This window comes from Diadema antillarum, unplaced genomic scaffold (assembly GCF_040938485.1).
Source record: "Diadema antillarum isolate AM-2024a unplaced genomic scaffold, OU_Dant_1.0 seq00000733_RagTag, whole genome shotgun sequence".
Classification (NCBI taxonomy): Eukaryota; Metazoa; Echinodermata; class Echinoidea; order Diadematoida; family Diadematidae; genus Diadema; species Diadema antillarum.
The window spans coordinates 214,797-239,965 of NW_027271634.1; the positions used below are offsets into that span (position 1 = coordinate 214,797).

At 38.5% G+C, this 25,169-nt stretch overlaps 1 protein-coding gene across 1 annotated transcript; it reads left to right on the plus strand.

The window, feature by feature from the left end:
- Positions 1-207: 207 nt before the first annotated feature.
- On the plus strand, positions 208-15,759 carry LOC139738296 (uncharacterized). The gene is made up of 2 exons (XM_071648938.1): positions 208-4,576; positions 14,829-15,759. Exons 1-2 carry the CDS (start codon positions 387-389, stop codon positions 15,757-15,759), a joined length of 5,121 nt encoding a protein of 1,706 aa, XP_071505039.1. The 5' UTR covers positions 208-386.
- The last annotated feature ends 9,410 nt before the right edge of the window (positions 15,760-25,169 follow it).

Below are 25,169 nucleotides of genomic sequence, written 5' to 3' on the forward strand. Positions count from 1 at the left end.
CAATTCACCGTATGGAACGCGTGTCGCACCCAAATTATTATTTCATAAGTCGCAAAAAATTGAAAATGACTGCATTTACAGAAATTAACGTAGAATAAAAAGTACGTATCCAAATTTAATGATTTTGGTATCATGGTCTTCTGCGGAAGATGCTCTTTCTGATGATGTCAGAAAATATATCACTTTTTGTTATGTATGATCATGCACTGTTGGCTTGCCATAGTGTGGTTGCTATGACGACGGGCTCCGAATAAATGATGGCTACTAACGGGACGTGTCCGTGTCCATTGTCGTTTGTCACATAGTAAGAACACAACAAAACTGGCGACGAGGACGGGATATTTGTGACATTCGACTCTCTAAGTTGTAGGGGTGCAGCTAGCACAATGGCGAGTGCAAATTTGGGGCAGAACAGGGTATTTTTGCCACCGTTTAGTTCCAGCTACGACAGCACGGAAGACTGGGACTGTTACGTCGAGCGGTTCGAACTTTACCTATTAGCAAATGGGCTCGCGGTGCCTGATGAGCCAGTACAGAGCGCACGCGATCGCACGGAGGAGCGGGACCTAGCATTAGTAAAGCAGGTCACTGCCATGTTCTTACATTCTATCGGACCGAAATACTACAGTCTAGTACGAGACTTGGTAGCACCAGCCACCCCACAATCGAAGTCCTATAACGAACTGAAGATGGTTTTGCGACGTCATTTGAAATCGACGCCCATGGTTGTAGCGGAGCGACGAAAGTTCATCCGTCGTGATCAAGCGCCCGACGAGTCGACGAGTGACTACGTGGTTCAGCTGAAACATTTGAGCTTGAACTGCCAATACGGGGACAAGCTCGATGAACAGCTTCGCGATAAATTCATCAGTGGCATTTCCCACGAGCCTACTTCGCTGAAGTTGATGGAAAAAGCAACAGAAAACCCCAGACTTTCGTTCAGAGAAGCGGTAGACTACGCGCTACAGAGAGAAACAGCAGCGGGAGAGGCCCGTGCTATGCGGAACCAGAGTTCGCGGAATGGCATAGATTACAACGGCGCTAGACCAGGAACTAGGACCAGCACCATGGTGAATGCGGTCTACGGCAAGTCGCACGGTTCTACAGGCAGCGGTAACCGCGGGAGGAAGGAACAACGCGAGTGCTATCGTTGTGGGAGGAACCATGCACCTGATCAGTGTTGGTTTAAGTCAGCAACTTGCAGATGCTGTCAGAAGAAAGGACACATTGAAAGGAAGTGCCGGAGTAAGCCAAAACCGATGAAAAATCAGAACAAAGAACACACAGACTTTAGATCCAAGACTAAGTCAAAGACTAAAGCAAACGAAGGACAGAAAAGGAAAGGTGGTATTCATAATGTAAAGGAAAGTCATGAATACAATGATATGTCTGGAAACAGTGAGAATGAGAGTGAGCGTGATGGTTCTGACAATGAAAGTGATGTTGAGTACGATTGCACTATGTTCAAGTTGAGGACTGAGAGTAGTTCTAGGTCTAGGACTAGGTCCAGTTCTAGCGTTAGGTCTGAGAGTGGTGCTATTTTGGCCCCCATTGAGATCGAAGGTAAATTGACACAAATGGAAGTCGATACAGGGTCAAGTGTAAGCATCATACCACTGTCGTACTATGAAAAGCATTTGTCCCACTTGAAAATGGACCAGACTGAGAAGTCGTTTGTGAGTTTTACAGGAGAGACAGTTGAGCCTGTTGGTAAGGTCCAAGTCCGGGTCAGATATGGAACGTACCAAGGTACACTAGCCCTGTATGTACTGGAATGTACAGAGTACATGTTGCTAGGTCGTGAGTGGTTAGGAGTAATTCCACTAGACTGGAAGTCGTTAGTCCAGACAAGTCTTGGTACTAGTACATTGGACCAGAAAGTGAACGTGCATAGGCTAAGCGATCAAGTAGTTCAGAAACACGAGAAGCTATTCGATGGACAGCTAGGTAAATTGTCCCATGCAAAGGCTAGCATAAGGGTGAAAGATGATGCTACACCAGTCAGGACTAAGCCCTACAAAGTCCCGTATGCACTAAAGGCAGGGGTAGAACAAGAACTAGACCGATTGGAGAAGTGTGGTGTACTTACACCAATAGAACACAGTGAATGGAGCACAGGCATAGTGCCTGTCCCTAAGAAAGATGGAACAGTTAGGCTGTGTGGAAACTACAAGTGCACCGTCAACCCAGTGCTTTATAGTTCAGTGGCACCACCCAACATAAATGTCGATGACATTTTGTCAAGTCTGAGTGGAGGAGTAACTTTTTCGAAGTTAGACCTAGCCCATGCCTACAATCAAATGGAACTAGATGAAAACTCCAAACAGTACTTAGTACTATCAACACACAAGGGTTTGTTCAAGCAGAATAGACTAGTGTTTGGGATTACCACAGCACCGGCAATTTGGCAGAACGCGATAGATCAGGTTTTGCAAGGATTACCGGGAGTACAGGTGTACCTAGACGATATTCTCGTTACGGGTAGTTCGCAAGAAGAGCACATGAGAAATTTGGACGCAGTGCTCACGCGCTTAGAGCAACGCGGTCTGAAGCTCAAAAAGGAGAAATGCGAGTTCGAGTGCAACTCTGTGGAGTTTCTAGGACATCGTATAGATGCGCAAGGTGTGCACACTGTTGAGGAGAAAGTGAAGCAGATTGTGAATCTCCCTAGACCAACTGATGTGTCGCAGTTACGATCGTACCTAGGGTTGTTGAACTACTATCGCAAGTATGTTCCAAATTTAGCGCACGTGATCGCCCCGCTCACAGATCTTTTGAAATCTGATCGGAAGTTCGCTTGGAGCGAAGAAGCAGACACGGCATTCATACGCTCGAAAGAACTGCTGCAAGCGTCAGATTGTTTGATCCACTATGATCCACAGTTGCCGATCTCCATCGCAACGGATGCGAGTCCGATAGGCATAGGCGCAGTATTGTCGCACGTACTACCAGACGGAACTGAGAGACCGATACAGTTTGCGTCCAGGTCGCTCACGAAAACGGAAAGAAAATATCCTCAGATCGAGCGAGAAGCGTTAGCAATCATATTCGCGCTTCGCAAGTTCTACATGTACATCTATGGCCGTAGGTTTACGCTTATTACCGATAATAAGCCGCTCACAGCACTGCTAGGCCCGTACAAGAGTTTGCCTACATTAGCAGCGGAACGCATGCAAAGATGGGCTATGTACCTCGCAGGTTTTGATTACGAGATACGCTACCGCACATCAAAGGCCAATGCAAACGCAGACTGCTTTTCAAGGCTTCCGGACTCAAACGAGAAACGCGAAGGTCGTGAACCAGGAAATGTTTCGGTTTGTCATGTGGACATGCTACCGACAACACACGAGGAATTGCGTAATGCGACGCGCAAAGACCCGATCTTGTCCAAAGTGCTCAGATATACTTTGGATGGATGGCCAAAGCAGCTACCTACAGAAGAAAGCGAGCTAAAGACATTCTTCATGCGTAGAACAGAAATCACAATCGAGCAAGGCATACTCATGTGGGGAATGCGAATTATCATCCCTCACAAAATGCAGAAGGCAGTCCTTGCGGAATTACATCAAGGACATCTCGGAGTAGTAAAAATGAAATCAATCGCACGAAGCTACGTATGGTGGCCGCACCTCGATTCCCAGATCGAGGAATGCACAAAGCGATGCGAAACATGTCAGGTTGTGCAAAATCAGCCAGCGCAAACACTCTTACATCCATGGATTCCAGCGTCCAAACCGATGGAAAGAATCCATGTGGATTTTGCCGGACCATTCGAAGGTCTCACCTACATGGTCATAGTAGACGCATACTCTAAATGGCCGGAGGTATTCATCATGCCGAGTATCACATCAGAGCGCACCATTGATACTCTCCGAAGCGTATTTGCTAGGTATGGACTACCGCAAATCATCGTAACTGACAACGGAAGTCAGTTCACCTCCGCTGAATTCCAAGAGTTTGTACACATGAACGGCATAAAGCACAAGCGCAGCGCACCGTACCATCCGAGTACAAAATATGGTCAAGCAGAGCGTTTTGTCCAGACACTCAAACAGTCCATGCGCGCCTCAAGATCTGATGGAGGATCTGCACAAGCGAAGCTAGATAGATTCTTGCTGGCCTACCGTAATGCATCACATAGTGTCACGGGGGAATCTCCTGCTTCACTCTTCATGAAAAGGCAGTTGCGCATGAGACTAGATAACTTGCGTCCTAACATTGAACGTCGATATGCTGAACAGCTGCATTACCAAGCATCTCTCAGAGATAAGCGCAGCAAAGCAATCAAAATGCGCGAGTTTGCAGTAGGACAATCCATACTCGCTAGGGACTACACAGGAAAGCGTAAATGGGTCCCGGGAGTGGTTGTAGAAAGAGAAGGTCCGCTCATGTACAAAGTACAAGTACAAACAGGATTTTGGAGAAGGCATGTAGATCAGTTGCTTTCTAGATTAGAAACGGAAGAAGACTCACAAGATCAGAGTCAGTTAGGGAACAAAGAGTTTGATCCTACACGAGACCCAGACAGTTCAAGACCAAGCAGGTCTGTCCCAAGGGACACATTTGTCTTGCCTAGGTATGTAGAAGAACATCCATTGGGTTCTCAAAACACACCAGTTCGAGTACCTGAAACCTTACGTCAACAAGACAACGTAGATACTCAGAGTGAACCTGATGTACAAGGAGCTGAAGTAGAACAGTCTCCTACACAAGTGTTGAGGAGGTCTCAGAGGAAGAGAAAACCACCAGATAGATTTTCTTTCTGAATAGAGGTGTAGAGGAGTTGACACAAAGATGGATGTTAAATCACAACTCAGTGATTAAGGAGTTAATTTTTGGTGTTTAAATCACTCAGATGATTGTTGTTTCGATGTTAACAGAAACATGTGTTATATTAGCTGGATATAAAGTAATATCCCGAGGTTTTTGGTTAAGTTTAGTAGTTTATGTACATACATTATCAGCAACAAAACAGATTACAGATGTTTCGTGTACAAGCAAAATAAGTAACAACGGAATTACAAATGTTTTGAACAAGTATTCTGTGTCAGTTGAATGGACCATACAGTATATCTATTGCTGGAGATATTGAACTGGTTACATATCGCATATCCACTCACCTCAAAGTTTGATACAGTAGAAGTTATTCCGAATTCACATAGCAAACTGAGCATTGAGCTAATGATGTGACATTATTCTTAAGGAAACGAATAATGCTATTTACTGGTTGTTTTACAGTTTTGTGATAATCAGGATCTTTATACATACTGTGGAAAAATAACTCGGACAACACGTGGAAGTTGAAGTCCATGTATTTTATTTTGTATGTTACAGAATATATGATGTGAAATTTACGCATACAATTGCTGGAAAACAGCTTGTTTTCGGTTAGTTGTGAACAGTAGCCAAAGGCAGAATTTTGTTATTATGCAAAGGATACTTTTTGCACTTTTTCGTCAACAAAACAGAAAAGGAACAATGTTGCTGAATATCAAGTGACATTTGATTATGATCACACAGTTGTGGGCTGTATTTGTAAGTAAGAGACAATCTTTTTTGTGATGTCATGTTCTAATAACATGGTACTGCAGATGTACACAACATTGTATTATGGAAACCCTCACACCGGATGTCAAAATACGTTTTTGGATTGGCAGGGGGGAGAGTTGTTATGTATGATCATGCACTGTTGGCTTGCCATAGTGTGGTTGCTATGACGACGGGCTCCGAATAAATGATGGCTACTAACGGGACGTGTCCGTGTCCATTGTCGTTTGTCACATAGTAAGAACACAACACTTTTAGAACGCAAAGTGCTGAAAATCCACCATTCCGCTTTTTTTGGGACACCCGGTATAGACCAGTACGTAATTCCACTTTGCGCATGAACAGAAAAAGGTCATTTTTACCAACAGACATTTTGGTTTGTAAATTCATGGAAATTAGCATCTGTGATGCAATGATTATTCATGTTATCCTTATCTAAATGGTGCTTGCCAGCACATCCACCTGACAGTAAGGATGGTATTTCGTAATATAAAAGGAAATAGGCTGTTAATGCATTCAATACAAAACAATAAAATGGATGCCTGCTAAATTGACAACTGATGGAGTATTGTGATCACCTGATCTCAACGGAAGTTCATTCTTTGTTTGAACATAAATTCCATAAATTGTTACGTCGGGCAAGCTTATGCATTATGCTCCTTTGAGAATGAGTGAAGTGCCTAACCAACTGAGAAAAAAGAAAGGTCATTTGTACCAATGTGTACATGAGCTAATTACGAACTGGCATATTATATAAAACACCATTACGTATAGGTTTACAAGTTAAATCATTGTAATAGCTCCGCATTGTAAAGTGCGCATTGCTGTTGTCACCCTTTATAGCCTACTAAACTTTGTGCTTCGTTGCTGTGGTCAATCAACATGCATGGATTTCTGCTTTTCTGTGTCATTGTCTTTTTTTTTTATAAACTTTCAACTAATATCTTCTAGTAACAATTTATTCGTACCTCTATATACTACAAAATGTGAATACTTTCACAATTTCATGGACTTTATGCTAAATATTGAACACCCCTTAGGTTTTTGGCAATGCCATCTTACTTTCATTACTATTCAGTTTTATGGTCTGATATGCATTTGCATTTGTTTTTGTATCGCTGTTGGTGTCCTTTGTTTGTTAGTATCGCTGTTGGTTTCCTTTGTTTGTTTGTCATTTGTTTGCTAATTATTATGCTGGTCACGTGTTGTAGGCCTAAGTCCCATCCCCTAATTCATATCACCGAGGATCTTAGGTGACTTTGTAATTAAACAAACTTATACTTCAGTACATCCCGTCGTGCATGTTTATTTTCTGCATGTACTCCAACACTGCAGTATGTCAAGGACCATTTCTATCGTAATTGTATACTTATTTCCAATGCTTGACTGTATTGCTTTTTTATGTATCTGCATAGAAATATATTAGATATGAAAAACCAATCTAAAAAAATGTGCATGGAACAGAATTGTGAGTGACGTTTTGACAGACCCCCCCAAAAAAAAAAAAAAAAATCCTGCTTTAACTTAGTGTGTTATTGTGTATAAAATATGTGGATTGATGCATATCCTCTTGTGTACAATTGCAATACCCTATATGTACGCATGCGCGCACGAAAATTTGTTTTGTTGATTGCACTTGATAGATGAGACTATTGGGCATCCATAGATTTGAAAAAAAAATCTTCCAAATATTTTGAAATGTAAATTAGACAATTTCTTCGACAGTGTAACTTTTTTTTATACGCCGAATATAATGTATACATATACACATATATACACTCAGCAAAAAAAAAAGTAAGTTCCCCCTAACATTTTTGGATATATCTCAAAAAGTATACTACGGATTTTCATAATTCAAACGGGAATGGATAGGAAATTTCATTACTCATAACATGAATGGCATATCATTGCCACCAGATATCATTATTGGTGTAAAAAACGCATTTTATGTCAAAATGCATGGGGGAAAAAGTTGCACTTTAGGCTATATGAAGCATGTTGTATACATTTCCTATGTAAGTTAGCAAATGACCTTTTTAAATTGTGTAATTCTCAGGAATTTCTTCAGGTACAATGTGCTTCCCTATTAAACAGATGTTAAGCATACTTTTTAAACAATAGCCTTTTCAATATGAAAATGTTGGTAGAAGCCATGTGATTTGTAATTCCAATTTGGGTTGATCACATTAATGTGCCTATGGCCATTTTGCATCATGCGCCGCTCAAGTTGTAGATCAGTTTGTTGAGGGAAATAGCATCGAACGTATGGAGTGGCCTGCAAGATCCCCTGACTGTAATCCAGTAGAGAGTCTTTGGGATATCATTAAGCGGAAAGAGAGCAAGAAGGTGAAAAATGACACTTCACTGCAATAATTTCAGCGCATCTTGCAGAGAGCATGGGCCAACATTGAGCAGCGCCAAGTACAAACTTTAGTTAACAGTGTGAGGACGAGATGCCGGCTGGGCATTGAAGCGGATGGTGGACATATAAATTATCAAATATTTGACTGTATGCTCATGAAAAGAAAGAGATAGAAAAATATGCAATAAACCATGCTTTAATGTTCAGAATCATGATTGATTGTTTGATTATTTGTGTAAAAGTCACTGCAAATCACTGCAAAAGTGCAACTTTTGTTTTCATGCATTTTGACATAAAATGCATTTTTTCAGACTAGTAATAATATTTGGTGGCAATGATTTGCTACTCATGTTATGAGAAATAAGATTCCTTATCCATTTCCGTTTGAATTATGAAAATCGGTAAAATAGTTTTTGAGATATATCCAAAAATATTAGGGGGGAACTTACTTTTTTTGCTGAGTATATAATTGCGTGGGTGTTGGTGACTAGTGAGTACATTCAACTCACTTTCACTCTCCTGTAAAATGTATTTTCTTACAGCTTTATGTACACAAAGGCAAACAAAACGGTTGCACATGACCGTCACCTCGATTGTTTGTCTTTTTTCCGCCTGCTTTAGATCACGAGGGAGACCAAACAGCACTGGGTAACAGTAATTATCTGCAACTCCTAAAGATAAAATGATAGAAAACAATTATTATTCTGGCACCATTCTTTTATTTGTACATGTTATCTGAAAGCACAATCACAAAAACCACTAAATTCTATTCTTTTTTTTTTGTTCGCTTTAATCATGTTAAGGGATCTATTAGTTCCCACTGCTTGATCACGTATCATAAATTTATGACGTATATATCCACGGTCAAGTGTCATTCCATGCGGCGTCATAGAATTTGGCACCGGATCGCAGATATTTCCTACGTAAGAACAATCAGGGACATTGATTTTGCCATTTAGTGAGAAGACAAGCCAGTCTAGATCAAGGTCAAGACAATAGATGAATTCTGTATTGGTCAACTTTTAGTGAATTTTCGATTCGTAAATTGCCGGCTTTGAGTCATGTTTGGTGTCGGCACAAAATTGATCAGCGCATGCACATATTTGTATATGTGTGCACAATATGAAAGCGAAGTGCGAAGAAGAAGGAGGCAATGACACCATTCACCATACAATATATATATATATATATATATATATATATATACATATACATGTATATATGCATGATTGGTTGGCAAATTTAATTACAGAATTCACCATCACTTATATGATGAATCATTGTATGCTCAATACTGAAGTCTGTGTTATATCACCTGTATGATTATGTATTCTATCCTAACAAGTTTTTGAAACTTTCACTTAAACAATACACACCATTTAAGTGATTAAAGCCCGATGCTTGCATCTGCCGGAAAAAAAGGAACTATACCGATTTTTAATTTTTTTTTTCATGATTTATAACACCCACTTACTAAAATGAAAAAAAAATCTCTTTTGGTAATGTTGAATATAAGGCAAGCCCCCTCCAAGAGATAGATGGCACCCTCAAAGCAAGAATCGACTCCAAAGTCGTCTATTGTTAAAGTCACTCTCCACCATGCAATGACAGTGAGATAATCGAAATTCTATCAGGACATCTGTACTAGAGAAAATAAATTTCCTAAATAATGCTTCCATTGGGCATGGAATGCATTGAGCTGAATTTAACAGGGACAATTATGTGGTATATTTGTTTCATATCCCTCACATTCAAGAATAACAACAAAGTAAGTGGGATTTACTCATTAGGTGGAATTTACACGTCTCAGTATATGGGTCAGAATTTTGAACGATGTACAATTGAGCCAAAACAAGGCAAAATTTAAAAAGTAGGAAATTCTCCAAATCATTCATCTTATCTGATAGAGTATAACCCAAGCTTTAATATGAACCCAATTATACTAGGATTTTCCCAGAGGAACAAGTTTTTATTCACCGCTGAAGTTTACCATGTCCAGAGCAGCGAACGTCCGTGATTAATAGTACTGCACATACATTTGAATACCATTTAACATAGTTTCCAAAGATCTGATTCACTTCAAAATCCTAACGAAATATCTTAAGGGACATGTGTACGTGATTGCAGAATATTAAGCTTGTACTCGTAACCTGTACGTAATGGTAGACAACTGATGATTTAACTAAATTCGTCATTTCTGTGAAAATATTGCTCTTCCGCTAAACACTTTCTCCACTTTACGCGCATTTTACAGAAACTCAATATTTTCACCTCTTATTTCACTATCCTATACTTTAATCCTCACTCCCAAATAATAATATACCTTTTTAAGATGTATCTCATCTGGGCAGTCTCTATAACCCAACAAACATAGCATAGTTTTCATCACGGAGGTTCGCATGTAGCTCACGGACGTTCGGAACAAACAAGATATTGAACAATGCAGCTCTCTTGAGTTGGAAACGCATTCTACTCACAACAAACAGCAATTTCATGTCGAGAACAAACTCCTCTGCAAAATCCTGAATAGATATTACCAATTCTCAATTATATAAGCTTGTTTATGTTCTCATACTGAGGAATCAAAGAAAACAATTTTTCCATCTCTCGTAAATGAACGTACAAACGTACGTGTAATCTCAGTGATGTATAGTCCATCCTTGAGAACGAATATATTTATCAAAATTTCGCTATCATGAAGTAAATATTCAGGTCCTAAACTTCAATAAAGTCTACAACGCAAAATTTGCTTTTTATATAACGAACATGGTCACAGCTAAAATTATGACAAAGAATTAATATAGAAAAACAACAGAAATGTGCTCCGTTATAGAAATACGAAGTTTAGCTGGGAAGGGCAAACGAATACATTAGGAACAAATCCCTCTGTGTTTGCTCCTTGTGTTACACACTGTTACCGAGAAAAATTTGTGTTATTATATTAGTCAGAAATTATAATAGGTTCGACACTGCGAAGTTTCGTCATAACAAGATACAATAAGTCCATATATCTTGGATGGATGTTTGTGACTTCGATATTATACAATATGGTTTGTTATAACAAACCTTTTGTAGCGCGTCATTTCGGAGGCACGTTATTCATACAGTTTGTCAATACGAAAATTGATAGAGTTCGTATAATTATGAAGCTTTTTTATTCGGTAAATGATAGGAATCTCCGGAGGTTAACCGAAAGGCTTATTAATTGGAACATGAAAACTTATGTTCGCTTATCCAAATGTGGAGAAACAAGTTAATAGCTAAAATCCTCCAATTTCAAAACCTCATAATAACTGTTTTCACCTAAACGAATATGAGGCCCATTCTACTTTTAGAAGAACGGACCTAAAAATAATGATCCTTAATATCTATTTTTCGAAGAACATTTCTAATAACAAACCTCCTGAATTAACTACAATTTTTTTTTTTCATTTTGGAATTACAAACCTTTGGACATCGGAGTAACGAATCTTTGGAAGAGCGAACGTATCAAAGTGCAACCTTAAACCTATTCTTAATCATTACTTTTTTTAACATGTGTTTTCAAAGTAAGCACAAAAGCACAAACAAACTGACGATCTCTCTGTCTCTTAAATGTAAAATGAACAAAAAAAATCTTGGAAAAAATTACAAATGAATATTGCTTTTCATTGATGAGTATAAAACAACACCATGTGATGATAAGCGATGGATTTGTGTGTTTTCATCAGACAATAATTGTATACTGCATGATTTTTGTTCGCTGGTGACGGCTTTTCGATGAATAAAAAACATAAACAAACAAACAAAAACTTCTCCAGAGGAATTTGGTATATCAGGAGTGCACTGGCAATTCTTTTCTCTGTGTGTTGGAGCTCGATCCCTTCTCTGTTTCTCAGTTATTTTCATTCAACTGCTTCCACGTCCTTTTGAAACTTTTCCGTTTCTTATTCAACACATGCTCATTACAGACTTCTTCCGTCATTATCCTGAATGTGATTGCGTAGCACTTTTCGGATTTGTTTTGGTTTGTTTTCTTTTGTTTTTGTTTTCTGTTTGGTCGCAGCATGTTCAGGCTATTGAGGGAATGAGAGAAAAATTGTCATGAAGAGAAAAATAAGAATGAATTAAGGCATTTAATATCATGACAATTACAGCGAACGTCCGTTATGGAGACCAAAACTGGATGTGTTCTGTTTGAGACGGCAGCTACCATACTCAAAAGATAAACACTTAGAGCACCTGTCACTAAAAAGTGGCACTGATCCTCTTTCTCCTACTATGTAATCCATTGACTTATTCAACCAACGAACATCCGTGAAAAAAACGTTTTCCGTTTGTTATTACAGGTAAATTGAGTGCTGAACGCTATTCACTTTCGGGTATGAGCGGCTCGGTGATTTGGTAATATTTTCAACTAACATTAATCTTATGTGCAGTGATATATTTGCAATTGTCAGAAATTTCCTTTCTCGGACAGAACGTCCGTGAGCGAAACTTTCAGAACCTGTAACAGTACAAATTGTCTCCAGAACCTCATTAGAAAGAAATTTAAACGCACAGAAATTACAGATTACGCAAAGTTCCATTTTCCCATAACTTTGTTTTAAGTGTTTAGCTGTTTTTGTATAATTAGAGGGAAATCAAGCGTAAAATTGTGAGTAAATTTTCAATTGTTTGTTCATCATGATCACATAACGCCTTAAAAATTCTGAAACTACTGCTCTAAACTCATTGTTTACTTTGTAAAACTTTATTTGTCGCTATTCGAGCCAAAAGTTTTAAAGAATACAGGACACTTTCGGGACAAGTTATCCCTATCGGAGGGATTGCATACGTCACGGACGTTCTCTGGAATTATCACGGACGTTCGTTCTACTACTAGGGTCATGTTCCAGGACGGATAACTAATCGGCAGAGAGTACCTAGCCTTCCTAACTCTTTCAAAAATTTGAAAAGGTATTGTCAATGCAAATTATAAGAAATTTGACATCCTTACAACATATGTATTGCTCAGAGGGGGATCAGGAGGTGAATTTTCAGAGAAAATATCAATTATTTGCTTGGTTTTTGGTGAATTGCATGGTCCAAAAACTGCGGACGAACCTCAGTCCGCTCCAAAAATGGCATGCAGCTCCTCGGCAAGAGAGCCAAAGGTAAAATGCACCTTCGCCATCAAAGCAAGATGGTGTCCCACTCGAAAACGTTTTAATCATCACGGACGTTCTTTTTTTCTTGGAGGTTCGTCTAAAAATACAAATTCGGTTCCTATTTGGCAAAGGATGGACAGAAACTCAAAACAAACATATTATCGTGTTGCTAGATCTTAGTTGATTACGACTCAGAACAATATCGCAAACAACGTTTCATGGGCTACGATCTTTATTAGAAAATAGCGGAAGCACGTCCGTGACGAAAACTGAGTATAATTTTGCATAAAAGAATATTACGTTCCATGTACAGCCAGAAGACGTACACTTTTTGCAGGATATGTTCATTAGGTGGAACACCAAATTTTCGTATACGTTACAGTTGAGACAACAAAGTAGAATTTGCAGCAGCGATAGAAATAAAAGCATCACGGACGTTCGTCTGTTTAGGACTGTGATATTTTAATTGTTCTCTGCAATTTTGTACGTGCTCATAAAGTTCTTATAATTTTGTGGTATATATTCATGATATGTCAGATCCAGAACATGGTCAGATATTAGATGCCACGTACCATTAAAAATGCACATCATTAGTTTGAAAAACAAAAATTATTGTGAAATTAGCGTTTTTACCGTATTTTTACGCTTTAAGTCCTTGTGAAATGAAAAATATTAGACAAAAGTCAACTAAACCATATATTTCCTGAAAGGAAATTTACCAATCTTTGAGATGACATGAAAAAATCTGGTTTCTTAGAGCATCCTGGCGTGTTCTAAGGGAAAGAATGTCATAAGGTACGAAAATTGGCAATTGTACATCGTTCAAAATTCTCACCCATATACATTGTCTTCCGTGCGCGATGAAGATTGTGGAAAAAAAAAATCTAAGAAATTGTACTGTATACTCGTGATGTATTAGTGTCATGTTTAGCAATTATTGCCGGCGGAATATAATTTTATCTACTCGTTTCCAGGAGAGGTAGTTGGGCTTTCTGACAAGAAAGGGGTTTTCATGTGAAAATATGTTTCACCCCTTCAATGCTCTCGACAAGTCATTGAACAAGAAATAATTTGTGAGGGAAATAATGACAGTTAAACCCTATCCGTTGAATCAATAAGATATGTAGTATTTCTGACTTGACAGAAGCTATTCAATACATTCCCATTTATCATCTGTCCAGATCAAGATTTTGTTTACTGGATCATCGCTTTGGTGGTGGTGATGACTGTGGTAGCCTTGACAATCATCGCAGTTCGTTGTTATCGAAGGCAGAAAAGGTCAATAGTTTTCCTTCTTTATTTTGTGTTATATTACTACTACTACTACTACTACTACTACCACTACTACTACTACTACTACTACTACTACTACTATGTAATTCACAGTATCAGTATGTATTGAATATTCTACGTTAATTTGTATGCAACAGTGATACTTACAATAAACAAGTGGGCAATATTGTGACCTAAACTGCAAGTGATCATGAAATCTTCCGTAGTTGTTACAGATGACAATGCCAAGGTTGCAATTTCCACTGCAAGGTGTACAAGGTTAAAATTGCTTTACAAAACTGAACGAAAGTATAAAACAATTTCTAACAATACTGCGTGGCACATGATAACAAAGCATGAAGTACTCGAGATATATGTGAGTTATAGTAATACTTTCGAATTTTTGTTCGCCGCCATTTGAAACGTGACGACTGACCACACTGTATGTTTCCTACCCTCTTTGATCATTGTCTTCATTGTGACTTGCCTATTATAAAATCTCTCACTTCATCTTGTAGTTCCGGGTGTCGACTGCAGCTACATGCTGCAGAGACCGGAACTGAAGGGTCACCGAACACTCAAATTGGATCTTGCATGACAGCACCCGTCCAGGAACAAAATACACAGCAACAGACTAACTTTCCAAACCCAGAGGACCCTTCCCCGCTGAAACGAGATCACTTGCTAGAGGAGACTTCACACACAGATCAGGTTCTAACGGTCCCCGGCCAGAATCGACCTCTGCCTCAACGCCCAGGGGACACTGTACAACAACCCATCACACCACGTGACAGCAACACAAACAGCGACACCAATACCGGCACCAGCTCCAACACCAACACGAACGAAAATACCAACACAAACTCCAATACCCTCTTCGGTATCTTACGTGACAATGAGTCACATCATCCTGCAAGGAGCTCCAGTAGGAAACTCGCAACTGCAGGGTCCACCCCGCACGTCAGGAATAGGCGAAGCAAAAATGAAAGAGTGCAGAGTACAGATCCTGCAATGAAGCCAGATGGCGAAGAAAGCATCGATGGACGATCTGAGGTTTCCTATGCAGTTCCTGACGGCAAGAAACCTCCAGTAAAACCCAGACGGTATGCATCAAAGATTTTCAAAACTGACCATTCCAAAGGGCAAAGTAAGATAGACTTGAAGGATGTAGTTGTTCCAGCAAGATCAAGCATGTTGTACGCCCAAATCAACCACCAAGTACCCTCCACCAGTCACATGGTCGACCAAAGTTACGAGGCCGTGGACCACCAGCCTGCACTCCCCAATTGCAATGCGTCCTGCAACACTGGCCAAAAGGCACCTGGATCTCAGCAGCAATGTCACGAGAATTATAATAGATGTCCCCTTTTGTACCAAACACTTGAAGATGAGAGCGAAGAGCTGGAAAATGGAACGCAAATCTACGAAGACATCAATGTTGGTCCATAAATGGAAGCACAAAAAGGTGAATGTTTCTTCTTCTTTCTTTCGTGTTTTATTTTTCCTGTAAACGATTTATTGTGATCTTTCCTTTCCCCGAGTACCTACTATCGACTAAAACAAGGACCATAAACATGCTGGCACAGTATCGTCAGTTCCTTAATAGTGTAATCTTTAGTACAGTAATTTCCCCAATTTTCGTATTTTCCAAAGGAAATATACGAGCATTCGTACTTTTTGTATTCTTCCTCGTTACGTTTTTTTTATGCCACTATAATGTCGTCTTAACAACATAATACAATGTAAAAAAAAATTATCAAGTGGGTGCCTGCAAATAGGGTTTAACTGGATTTGCAAAACAAATGGTGATTAAAACCTCAAACAGTTATGAATTACCTCGCTACACTTGTTTTTTTCCAGCCTTAGGTTCTCAAGGGTTAAAGCCGTGTTGAGTCTGTATGACGACTTGTCGCATGGCCAGGTGGATTGTGTACTGATTATTAAGAAAGGTGACTAACTTAATTCCCTACCAGGCCTGAAGTTGGTTAACTTTTATCCCTGTGGTTCGTTTTGGTTTAATACGCAATGGGTAAGATTACTAGATACAGGCCATATTTTCTGACATACTATGAAATTTGATGCATGCAAAAATCCAACCACTGCGTAAGACAGTCTGACAAATCATTCATTCAAAATAAATGAGGTTGCCCAGTTATCGCGGATTTTTTTTTTTCGTTTCTGAATATGTCGACTAGCCACATCATTGGTCTCGTACCATTTTTGCCCGCTGCCTCCCTTTGATGGGAATGTTTCCTAATATTTATTCTGCCTTGTAGACCCAAGTGTTGATTGAAGTATGCTCAAGGGACGAGACGTGAAGGGTAACGTATAGCTGACGTAGATCCACATGAGCACGAGGAACATTGTACAACAACCCAGCACAACAGCCACGGCAACACCAACACGTCACCGGCTGCAACACCTACACCAGCGCCAACACCAGCACAAACACTAAACACTATCGAAAATACGCCCATGAAAGTGGCAGCAACTTACTGAGTTGCCGTGTATGTCCGACGAGAGTGTTGGATACTGGCTGATGGGACACAGCGCAGATTTTCTTCTATGGGTTTCAGGCGTCACCTACGGTAGTAGGCCTCCAAGGAGGTTGAGGTGGCGGTGATGGCTGTTCAATCGCGGTGGCATAGGAACTGACCTCCTCGCGGTCCACCCTGGAAACGTTCTACGGCTGACGAGTTGCCTACATCTCGGTCAACTGATCTGATCTAGTCGAGAGTGTGTTTTTTTTCATCAGAAGAAGATAGCATTAAGACGTGTACAGAGGAAGACTTGTATCTGTTGTGATGTGAGTACGGTCCTGATGATGATGTCGCAGGGTGCGTTGACGGACGTTTGGTGAAGAGTGAGTATACATCAAAGCTTACAAGAGTGTCTGTAGAGCTGATTGACGTGTTTGAGAGACTGTCGATATGAATGAGATATTGAAAATAGCGGATGTGGAGTAGAGTTGGAGTTGCGGTGCATTTTGTCTGCTTGTTTTATGTGGACGGATTAATTCATGTGTAGAATTTTGATCCTTGCTCGTTCGCTGTTCATTATTATTGTGTTTTGATCGTAAAGACTGTTGTGTTGCATTTTGTCTGCTTGTATTGTGTGGATGAATTAATTTGTGTGTATACAGCTGTACTTTTGATCCCTGCTCGTTCTTTGTTCAGGCTGAGCAGGCATGGTGTGACTGTTGAGAGAGCGTGGGTAACCAGGAGTTTGATGTTGTCGGCTGCTGCTTGAGTTCGGGTTCTCGTAGTTATAATTCAAATATCTGTAAAATGGATCAGCTTTGGGTGGTGTGGCGAAGTTAAGCTCGGGGGATAACACTTTGTGTCCAGGATGTGTGAGACTGTGTTAGCTTTAAAGCGTTGTTGAGAGCGACGATAGGTTTGTCTTGTTGGGATGTGTGGATGTAATTTTTATTTGATAGCAAGTTGAACTTGAAGGTCTACAGAGTGTAACAGGTGTGTTTGTGAAGTAATAATTTGTTGATCGATTTTGTGTAATTCTTGTTAAGCGTGGAGATTGTAAAGTTGATTTGTAGACCTTGTTCCGATTGCGTAAAACTATGGTAACTATACAATTTAAGAAACTTTAAAATCAACGACAACTAACATATCAACCCTTTTCAACGTTACGTTACGGCTACGGTTACCAACGCTTGCGTTAAAGAAGATTGTTGTGTTTGCTCCCTGAAGAACTTCGTTGTAAATATGCAGTACTAAAAGATACTACTTTTCTAATAATATGTTAAGAAATCTACTAATTAAGAATTTGTCTATATCTTTTCAGTTGGTGCTAACAATATACTAGTAATGTATACTTTTAAGTGTTAATTTGTACAATATATTTTAGTTTTTGTATATGCCGTCTCATGAAGTGAACATTACACCAAGGAGGTCGTACACCCTTGCGTAGTCATACTTTCTACTTCGTGAAAGCGAGCAACTGTAAAGTCATCCTAATCTGTACATGACGCCACACTGGTGACGAGAATTATCTGATAGTGACGTCAGCATGTGATTTTGTAGGGGACTTCCCTCTTCAGCTAGACAGGGAGAAAGTGAGAAGAATATAGAAAATGACAACTTCTAGCAACCGTGATGTTAGGAATATTCATTGATTATATGATACTAAATTCTGATGCCCCGAGAACGAGTGTCTTCTTTTATCAATTACGCTAAAACTTTCCACAAACTAAGCACATGGGCACGGTAATCTAATCTACAACCGAAATCTTAGGTGGTGAATGCACACAAATGAACATGCGGAAATAGATAGACGAAAACACAAGGTTATTTGGTAACTATATCAGAAAAGCACTTCATTGGTCGTAGGTTTCGTATTAAATCTAATACAGGTTTTTATTGCAATAAATTTGTATTTTGCTCTTATTGTTACATGGAACAGCACAAAAATTGGCGCATGAATGACATCATGTACATTTTTTAATCAATTTTTACTTTTGTGCCGTTGAAAAGAGAAACAAAGGCGTTCACTCATGCGTAAAGATTTTAATTTTTAATTGACCTACCAGGTTGATAGCCAATAAATCTCCTTTCATTATGGTATACAATAGGCCTCATTAACTTTTAGCCAAACATTGTATGAAGAATATTGATTTAAAAAAAGTGTGTACTTCCTTTTTCTTGTATATATAATTTATGTACTGTTTATAAATGAATAAATATATATATATATATATTTAGATATCAATATATATATATATATATATATATTCATATATATATATATATATTTATACATATATATTTATATATATACATATTTAGATATTCATATATATTTATATATATATTTATATTTAAATTCATATTAAATAGAGAGTGAGAAAAGTTTTCTCAACTACTTAAGTACATTACAATTGCAGCGCTTACGTTGAAGGAGATTTGTGTGTTTGCTCCCTGCAGAACTTGGTTGTAAATATGCAGTACTACAATATTATACTACTGTTCTAATAATATGTTAAGAAATCTAGTGATTAAGAATTTGTCTACATCTTTTCAGATAGTGCTAACAAGGTACTAGTAATGTATACTTTGAATTGCTAGTTTGTATGATATATGCTACCCCATGACGTGAACGTTACACCAAGGAGGTTGTTCACCCTTGCGTAATCATACTTTCTTCATTCTGCTAAAAACTTTCCACAAATTAGGCACATGGATGGGCACGGTAATCTAGCCTACGACAAAAATCTCAGGCGATGAACACACACAAATGAACACGCACAAATAGATACTGTAGATGAAATCACAAGGTTATTTGGTAACTGTACCAGTTTAAGGCACTTCAATGGCAGCCAGGTCGCTGGTACAAATATTGTTTAGTATTTGCATCTTCTCGACAAAACGGGAATATAACTGAGCCCTACTGGACATTCTTGTCGACGAAACGAGAGTATAAACAGGCCCTATTGGAAATTAGACCAAAGGAAATTAGACTTAAAAGTGATTAGCCCAAACGTCCATAGACCAAACGATAATTAGACTAAACAAAATCTATACAAACCGACAACAAACCACTACCCCCCCCCCCCCCCCAGAAAAAGTGATATTACACGAAATGGGAATAAATGTAAGTGATCTAATCCAACAATGGCTATCATGTAGACCAATTATTCAACAAATTACAGTATTTTTTTTTTGTATGAACTGCATGATGTAGTTAATAGCTGTTTGATTCTTATTCATTTTTATACGCTGAAAGTTAAAGTTCATCATATTCAAGTGCTTCCTTTTTCTATGTCCTGTATAGTTAACATCTTCCTGGTATTTATTTGTTTTTATACACTGAATTTTAATGTTCATCAAATGTCAGTACTTCTTCGTACTTTGATTTGTGTAGTTAAGCATATAGGATGGAGTTGATATTGATAGAAATGTCACTGAAGGGCAGCCACATCTCAACAAAAAATCTTCAGTAAACAACAACAGCAAAAAAACATGTACAGTCGAGTACCTGCTGTATTATTTGAAGCCCTTAATCAGTTTTCTTATGATTATCATGACTAATGAAAGCAAGTTATTTAGAGGGGTGAAGGTTCAGGTGTCAGTTTCTTCAATTTGTCTCTCTCTAAGAATAAAATTCTATTTAGATTTTGTATTCAATATTTAGGTCGCAACAGCTTATCTATAAATTGACCCGCCGCACAGTGGGCCAGGTGTGAATGAAAGTGCGCCAAAATAGGGATTTAGTCACTGGAAGGAAATTTATTTTTTTCATATCCTAGGCACAAATTACATCCTCCTGAACACCTCTGAATGACAGTTTTTCTTGAAATTAATTTTAAATGGATTGTTTATCTACAAACAGACTCAAAATTTGTGAATACTGGGTAAAACACGTGTAAATGCAATATTGCGGTTTTCAAAAGGTTTCCGCCGAACAGGTCGTTTGAACCTCTTCAAATTTTCAACACACGTGTCAAATTAATTATTTTAAATGATCATAAACTCTACAGGCCAGATTTTATTCCCTCTGAAAGTAATTTGGGTCAAAACAAGGAAAATTTGGCTAAAAATAGCAAATTTCTTTTAATGTGAAAAAATGGTCAACATTCCCACCGATTCCCGCGCTAAAAATATCACAGTCGCCTTTGCTGTAGTTTCTGCTTTACAATGATACCAAACTTGGCTGCAATCTTCCGCAATCTTGTGAAGAAAACCCAATTTTCCATCCGCATGTTTGCCTGTTTTTTGCCAAAATCTGGCCGCACGCATCCAATGGATCCTCATACGCAGGCACGGCACACACAACAACAGAGACCACAGAGAGAGCAAGAGAGAGGGAGAGAGGGTGAGAGATGGGGCGGGGGTCTGGGGAGGGGCGGGGTGTCATGTTCATCATGATTGATAGGTGTACAATGTTCACATCGAACTTAAATGTCTCGATGGTCTATAACCCTATAATGCCTGTGTAGACAGTTACTTGCACTGATTAACAGCTTGCCAAGTACCCACATTCAAGAAACCTACAGATCTGACGTTCTCCTCCTGCACGATTCTTTCGACCTGTTTTTTCGTGGTACCACAGTCATATTTTTATATCCTCTTATTATTGATAATCTCACAGTGTTGAATTGAATTGAATTGAATTGAATTGAATTGAATTGAATTGACCGAGAGCATAATTATGACTCTCCTTTATTTCTTTCCACATTCACAGTATATAAAGTTAAAAAAGACGAAATATAACATAGTTCACAATATAATTCACAAAGGGATGACATAGGTCATCATAGGTCATCATACAATAAACTATAGTACCAAGTCAGACTTAAAAAAAAGAAGAAGAACAAAAACAAGAGGGGAGAAGTGAGGTATAAAGTGAAAGAAAAAGGTGTCCCGTAAGAGCCTCAAGGGCTTGCAGTGATGGGATTACCTGACTGTAAGGAGTTGGAAAACACGAAAATAACAGAAAATGCAACGCAGTATTGGGTGTTGATAGACAGTTCATGATACTTTGTTTTAGCATGATGTTTTCGCAATACATACCATAGGCTTCTGCTTCTGTTATTGTGTAGGGTTATTGAGGTGTAAGGTTAGTTTCCAGTGTGGGTGTTAATGATCTTTTTTTTCCCTGTATTGAAATACCGAGTTCTTCATGCTTTATGCATGCCTGTAGACCACACTGGTCAAGTCAGTTGGAAGGGGGAGGAGAATCATTCGGGTTCTTTTTTTTTTTCATTACGAAAATGTAGAGTATCTTTTCTCCGAAAATATATGTATGCCCTAGAATGTAGAATAACCATTATTTTCTCCCCTTTATCAAATAAAGTAAATACTATTTTCAAAAGGAATGTTTTAACTGAATTCTTAGTTTATCATAATAATATCACCTCTCTGTCTTTCAGTCCTACCTCCGTAAGCACATCTTCCTCCATCATTATGCGATTATATCTATAGTCTTGTAACATCCTACATACTTACCAAAAATTCTCATTAATTCATTTTGAAGAAGTATGAATACCTCTCTAAAACATTTTTAAGGCTTTGGCTTAACATAATAACTTTATCAAATTTCCTTTTCAATAATATTTGTGTACAATGTTTGTTTCTCACTTATCTCTTATTTGCAATGTTAACGCATGCATTTTCAAGAGGGGACATAACATAGCAAACTAATGACAAATACCAAAAAAGTCCTTAAGGGCGCCCCTCCAAGTGTGACCAAAGTCTGAACCTTTGACGTCTTTCTTTTATTTTTGTTTCTTTTATTTTGTTACTTTTCATGTTGTTTCAGCACACGCGTTATCCCACAGCTACAGTTCGCACTATCAATTTTCTGACAGTGGAAAATATTGTAACGTGAGAAATATTATATTTCTCATTGGATGTTCACAGCCAATTAGAAATCCCTATATAAATGACGTCATATGTGTTTGAAAATATTTTCATTGCACTCTACGGGTCTGATTCCCCCTAGATCGGTCAATTTAGCGTACGTTTTAAGTCGATCTCGGTGAATATGAATTTTGGCGCACTTTGGAGCCATTCTGGCCCACTGTGCGCCGGTTCCCTTTTCCCGCAGTGTTGATTAATTTACAGATTAAAAGCTGCTATAAGTAACACATTTCATTTGTAGAGGGAGACAATTGAAGAAATTCGCACCTGAACCTTCACCCCTCTGAATAATATCTTGCTTTCATTTAACATGCCTTGTCCGCCTTGGACTACAGTAACTTAACGTAACAATGTCGGAATTTCGTAGCTGCATGGGTATTTGTTCCATGTTCATCGTGTCACTGCCAGCAACCAGGGACCGCCTGGTGGTAGTGTCTCTGCCCGGAAAGCTGTATAGATGACAGGTTCGAGTCCCACTGGTTCCTTTTTACCACAACATACTATTTCTTAATTCACAGATTAGCAGTTGCTATCCTAACAAATTTCATTTGTAGAGCGAGACAAATTGAAGAAACTCACACATATAATGATTTATCTTATTCTGTCAAATTGTTGTGTAATTACACTATTTTCCATAGTTTTCCTCATTTTTATTCATTGTCGGGCCTCAAAAAAGTGATGCTGTCGAGCCGTACCCTATGACTACTATGTGTGAAGGTGTGTACGTCTGTGTATGATATATGTGTTTATGAGTAATGCATACTAACATTATGTCACTAAGATCACTCAAAGTATTACAACTGTTGATATTTTACAAGATTTAAGACAACCTTGTTATGAACTATCTTGCTATGCTTTCATAGCGTATAATACCAACTATACCACGTTTGATATGATAATATCAGTCGAAGGCAAAGAACATGATTTCAATAGACATGTGCCTCTCTGTTTTTAGTTGTCTCAAAATCGTGAAAATAGTCTTTGGTAATGAAGCAATACTCGAGTGTCTCATACGTTTGTTTTAGATATTTCTATTTCTAATCCTTGCAAAACATTCGTTAATAAAGCCGTAGGAAAGCATCCTACTTCAATGTATGTTTTCTTTGTTGTCATAAGTGTTTGTACACTGAATTTTAGCATTCATCGTACAGTACCTCCTTATTCTGTAAACTCTGTCGTGCAGCATGTACAATGTGTGATGAAGTCTCTGTCTCTCTACACGTATAGAATTTGAGATCACAACTGAAACCCATCATCGCCTCGTTTAAATTCGACAAACCTCTTAAAACCCGTTGAGGACGAGTCCCGAGTATACTCGGGCAAGTGTCTATGGGAAATGCGTGTTGTAGCAAAATCAAACCGTCTTCAACGGGTTAAAAAACTACTTCTCAAAACCTAATCTACTTTGAAAAACAAAAGATTAAAGCAACGCATTTGATTGCTGTGCAAAATATATGTGTGTGTAGGTGAGATTGTAATAACTGGCACTAAGCACTCGAGTAAATCAGCTACATTTAGGAAAGAACAAGGTCAATAAAATGTGGACCTCTAAGACAAACCGTCTCCATGACAAGACCATCCACTTCAATGAAGGCATACACAACAGTATTATGTCATGTGTATAAGCCTACATTTGATAATTTAACCGGGTTTTTTTTTTGATCAATTCAAACATGACGATCATTTTTTCCCGATAATATAATGGGTTGCATTTCATTGGAAGGTTAATCCTCAATAGGTGCATCGTTGTAAAAATTTTGCTGGTTGAGCAATGAATCATGTTGATAAGGGATATTACATGGCATATGATCTCACGGATGTATGCATTAGTGCAGGGTGGGGTAAGCTCAAATTTCGCAACCCGATAGCGTACATGTAAGTACTAAAACAAAAACAAGAACAAACAAAATATCGATGGATGAGCATCTTCAGTCATTTCACTGGTTATACACCCTATCCAATGACCGCTCCTTGTCCTAAAGAGCAATGCAAGCATCTTTACACTGCCAGCAAAGCCGCGTGTAATTGTATACTATACTGTAAACGTTTGTGTCTTGAACGAGCTTCCGTGAAGACCACCACGCAACGGGCCTTCTTCCTTCTCGGGAAATGTGTATTTTCATTCGGTGAAAGGCCGTCATGAAAATTTGATACAGAAAAAGAAAATCTCTTCAATGCCACTGCGCTAATTACATTACAAATTGAATTTCTGACAAGGAATAATCACATTTATCTTAATTGGTTTTCTTTTTTTCAATAGCTTTAATGTTCAATACCCTGAAAAGATGAAATATTTCTGCTTAGGCATGATAATTTTTTCATTTTCTCTAAGTCCACAAAGTTGTGAAATGATTGATAGAGGATGTCAAAGTCGTACACCATAAGTCTCGTAATATTGATAACATATAATAGTCTAGGCTAGAAGGCACCTAACCTTGTTTGTTGATATATACAAATTTTTTTCTGGTTTTTTGTCAATTTGAG

Excerpts from the sequence above, each read along its gene's own strand:
- LOC139738296 (XM_071648938.1), top strand. The coding sequence starts at position 387 with ATGGCGAGTGCAAATTTGGGGCAGAACAGGGTATTTTTGCCACCGTTT. Across the intron at positions 4,577-14,828 it reads GACACATTTGTCTTGCCTAG|TTCCGGGTGTCGACTGCAGC; the intron begins GTATGTAGAAGA and ends TTCATCTTGTAG.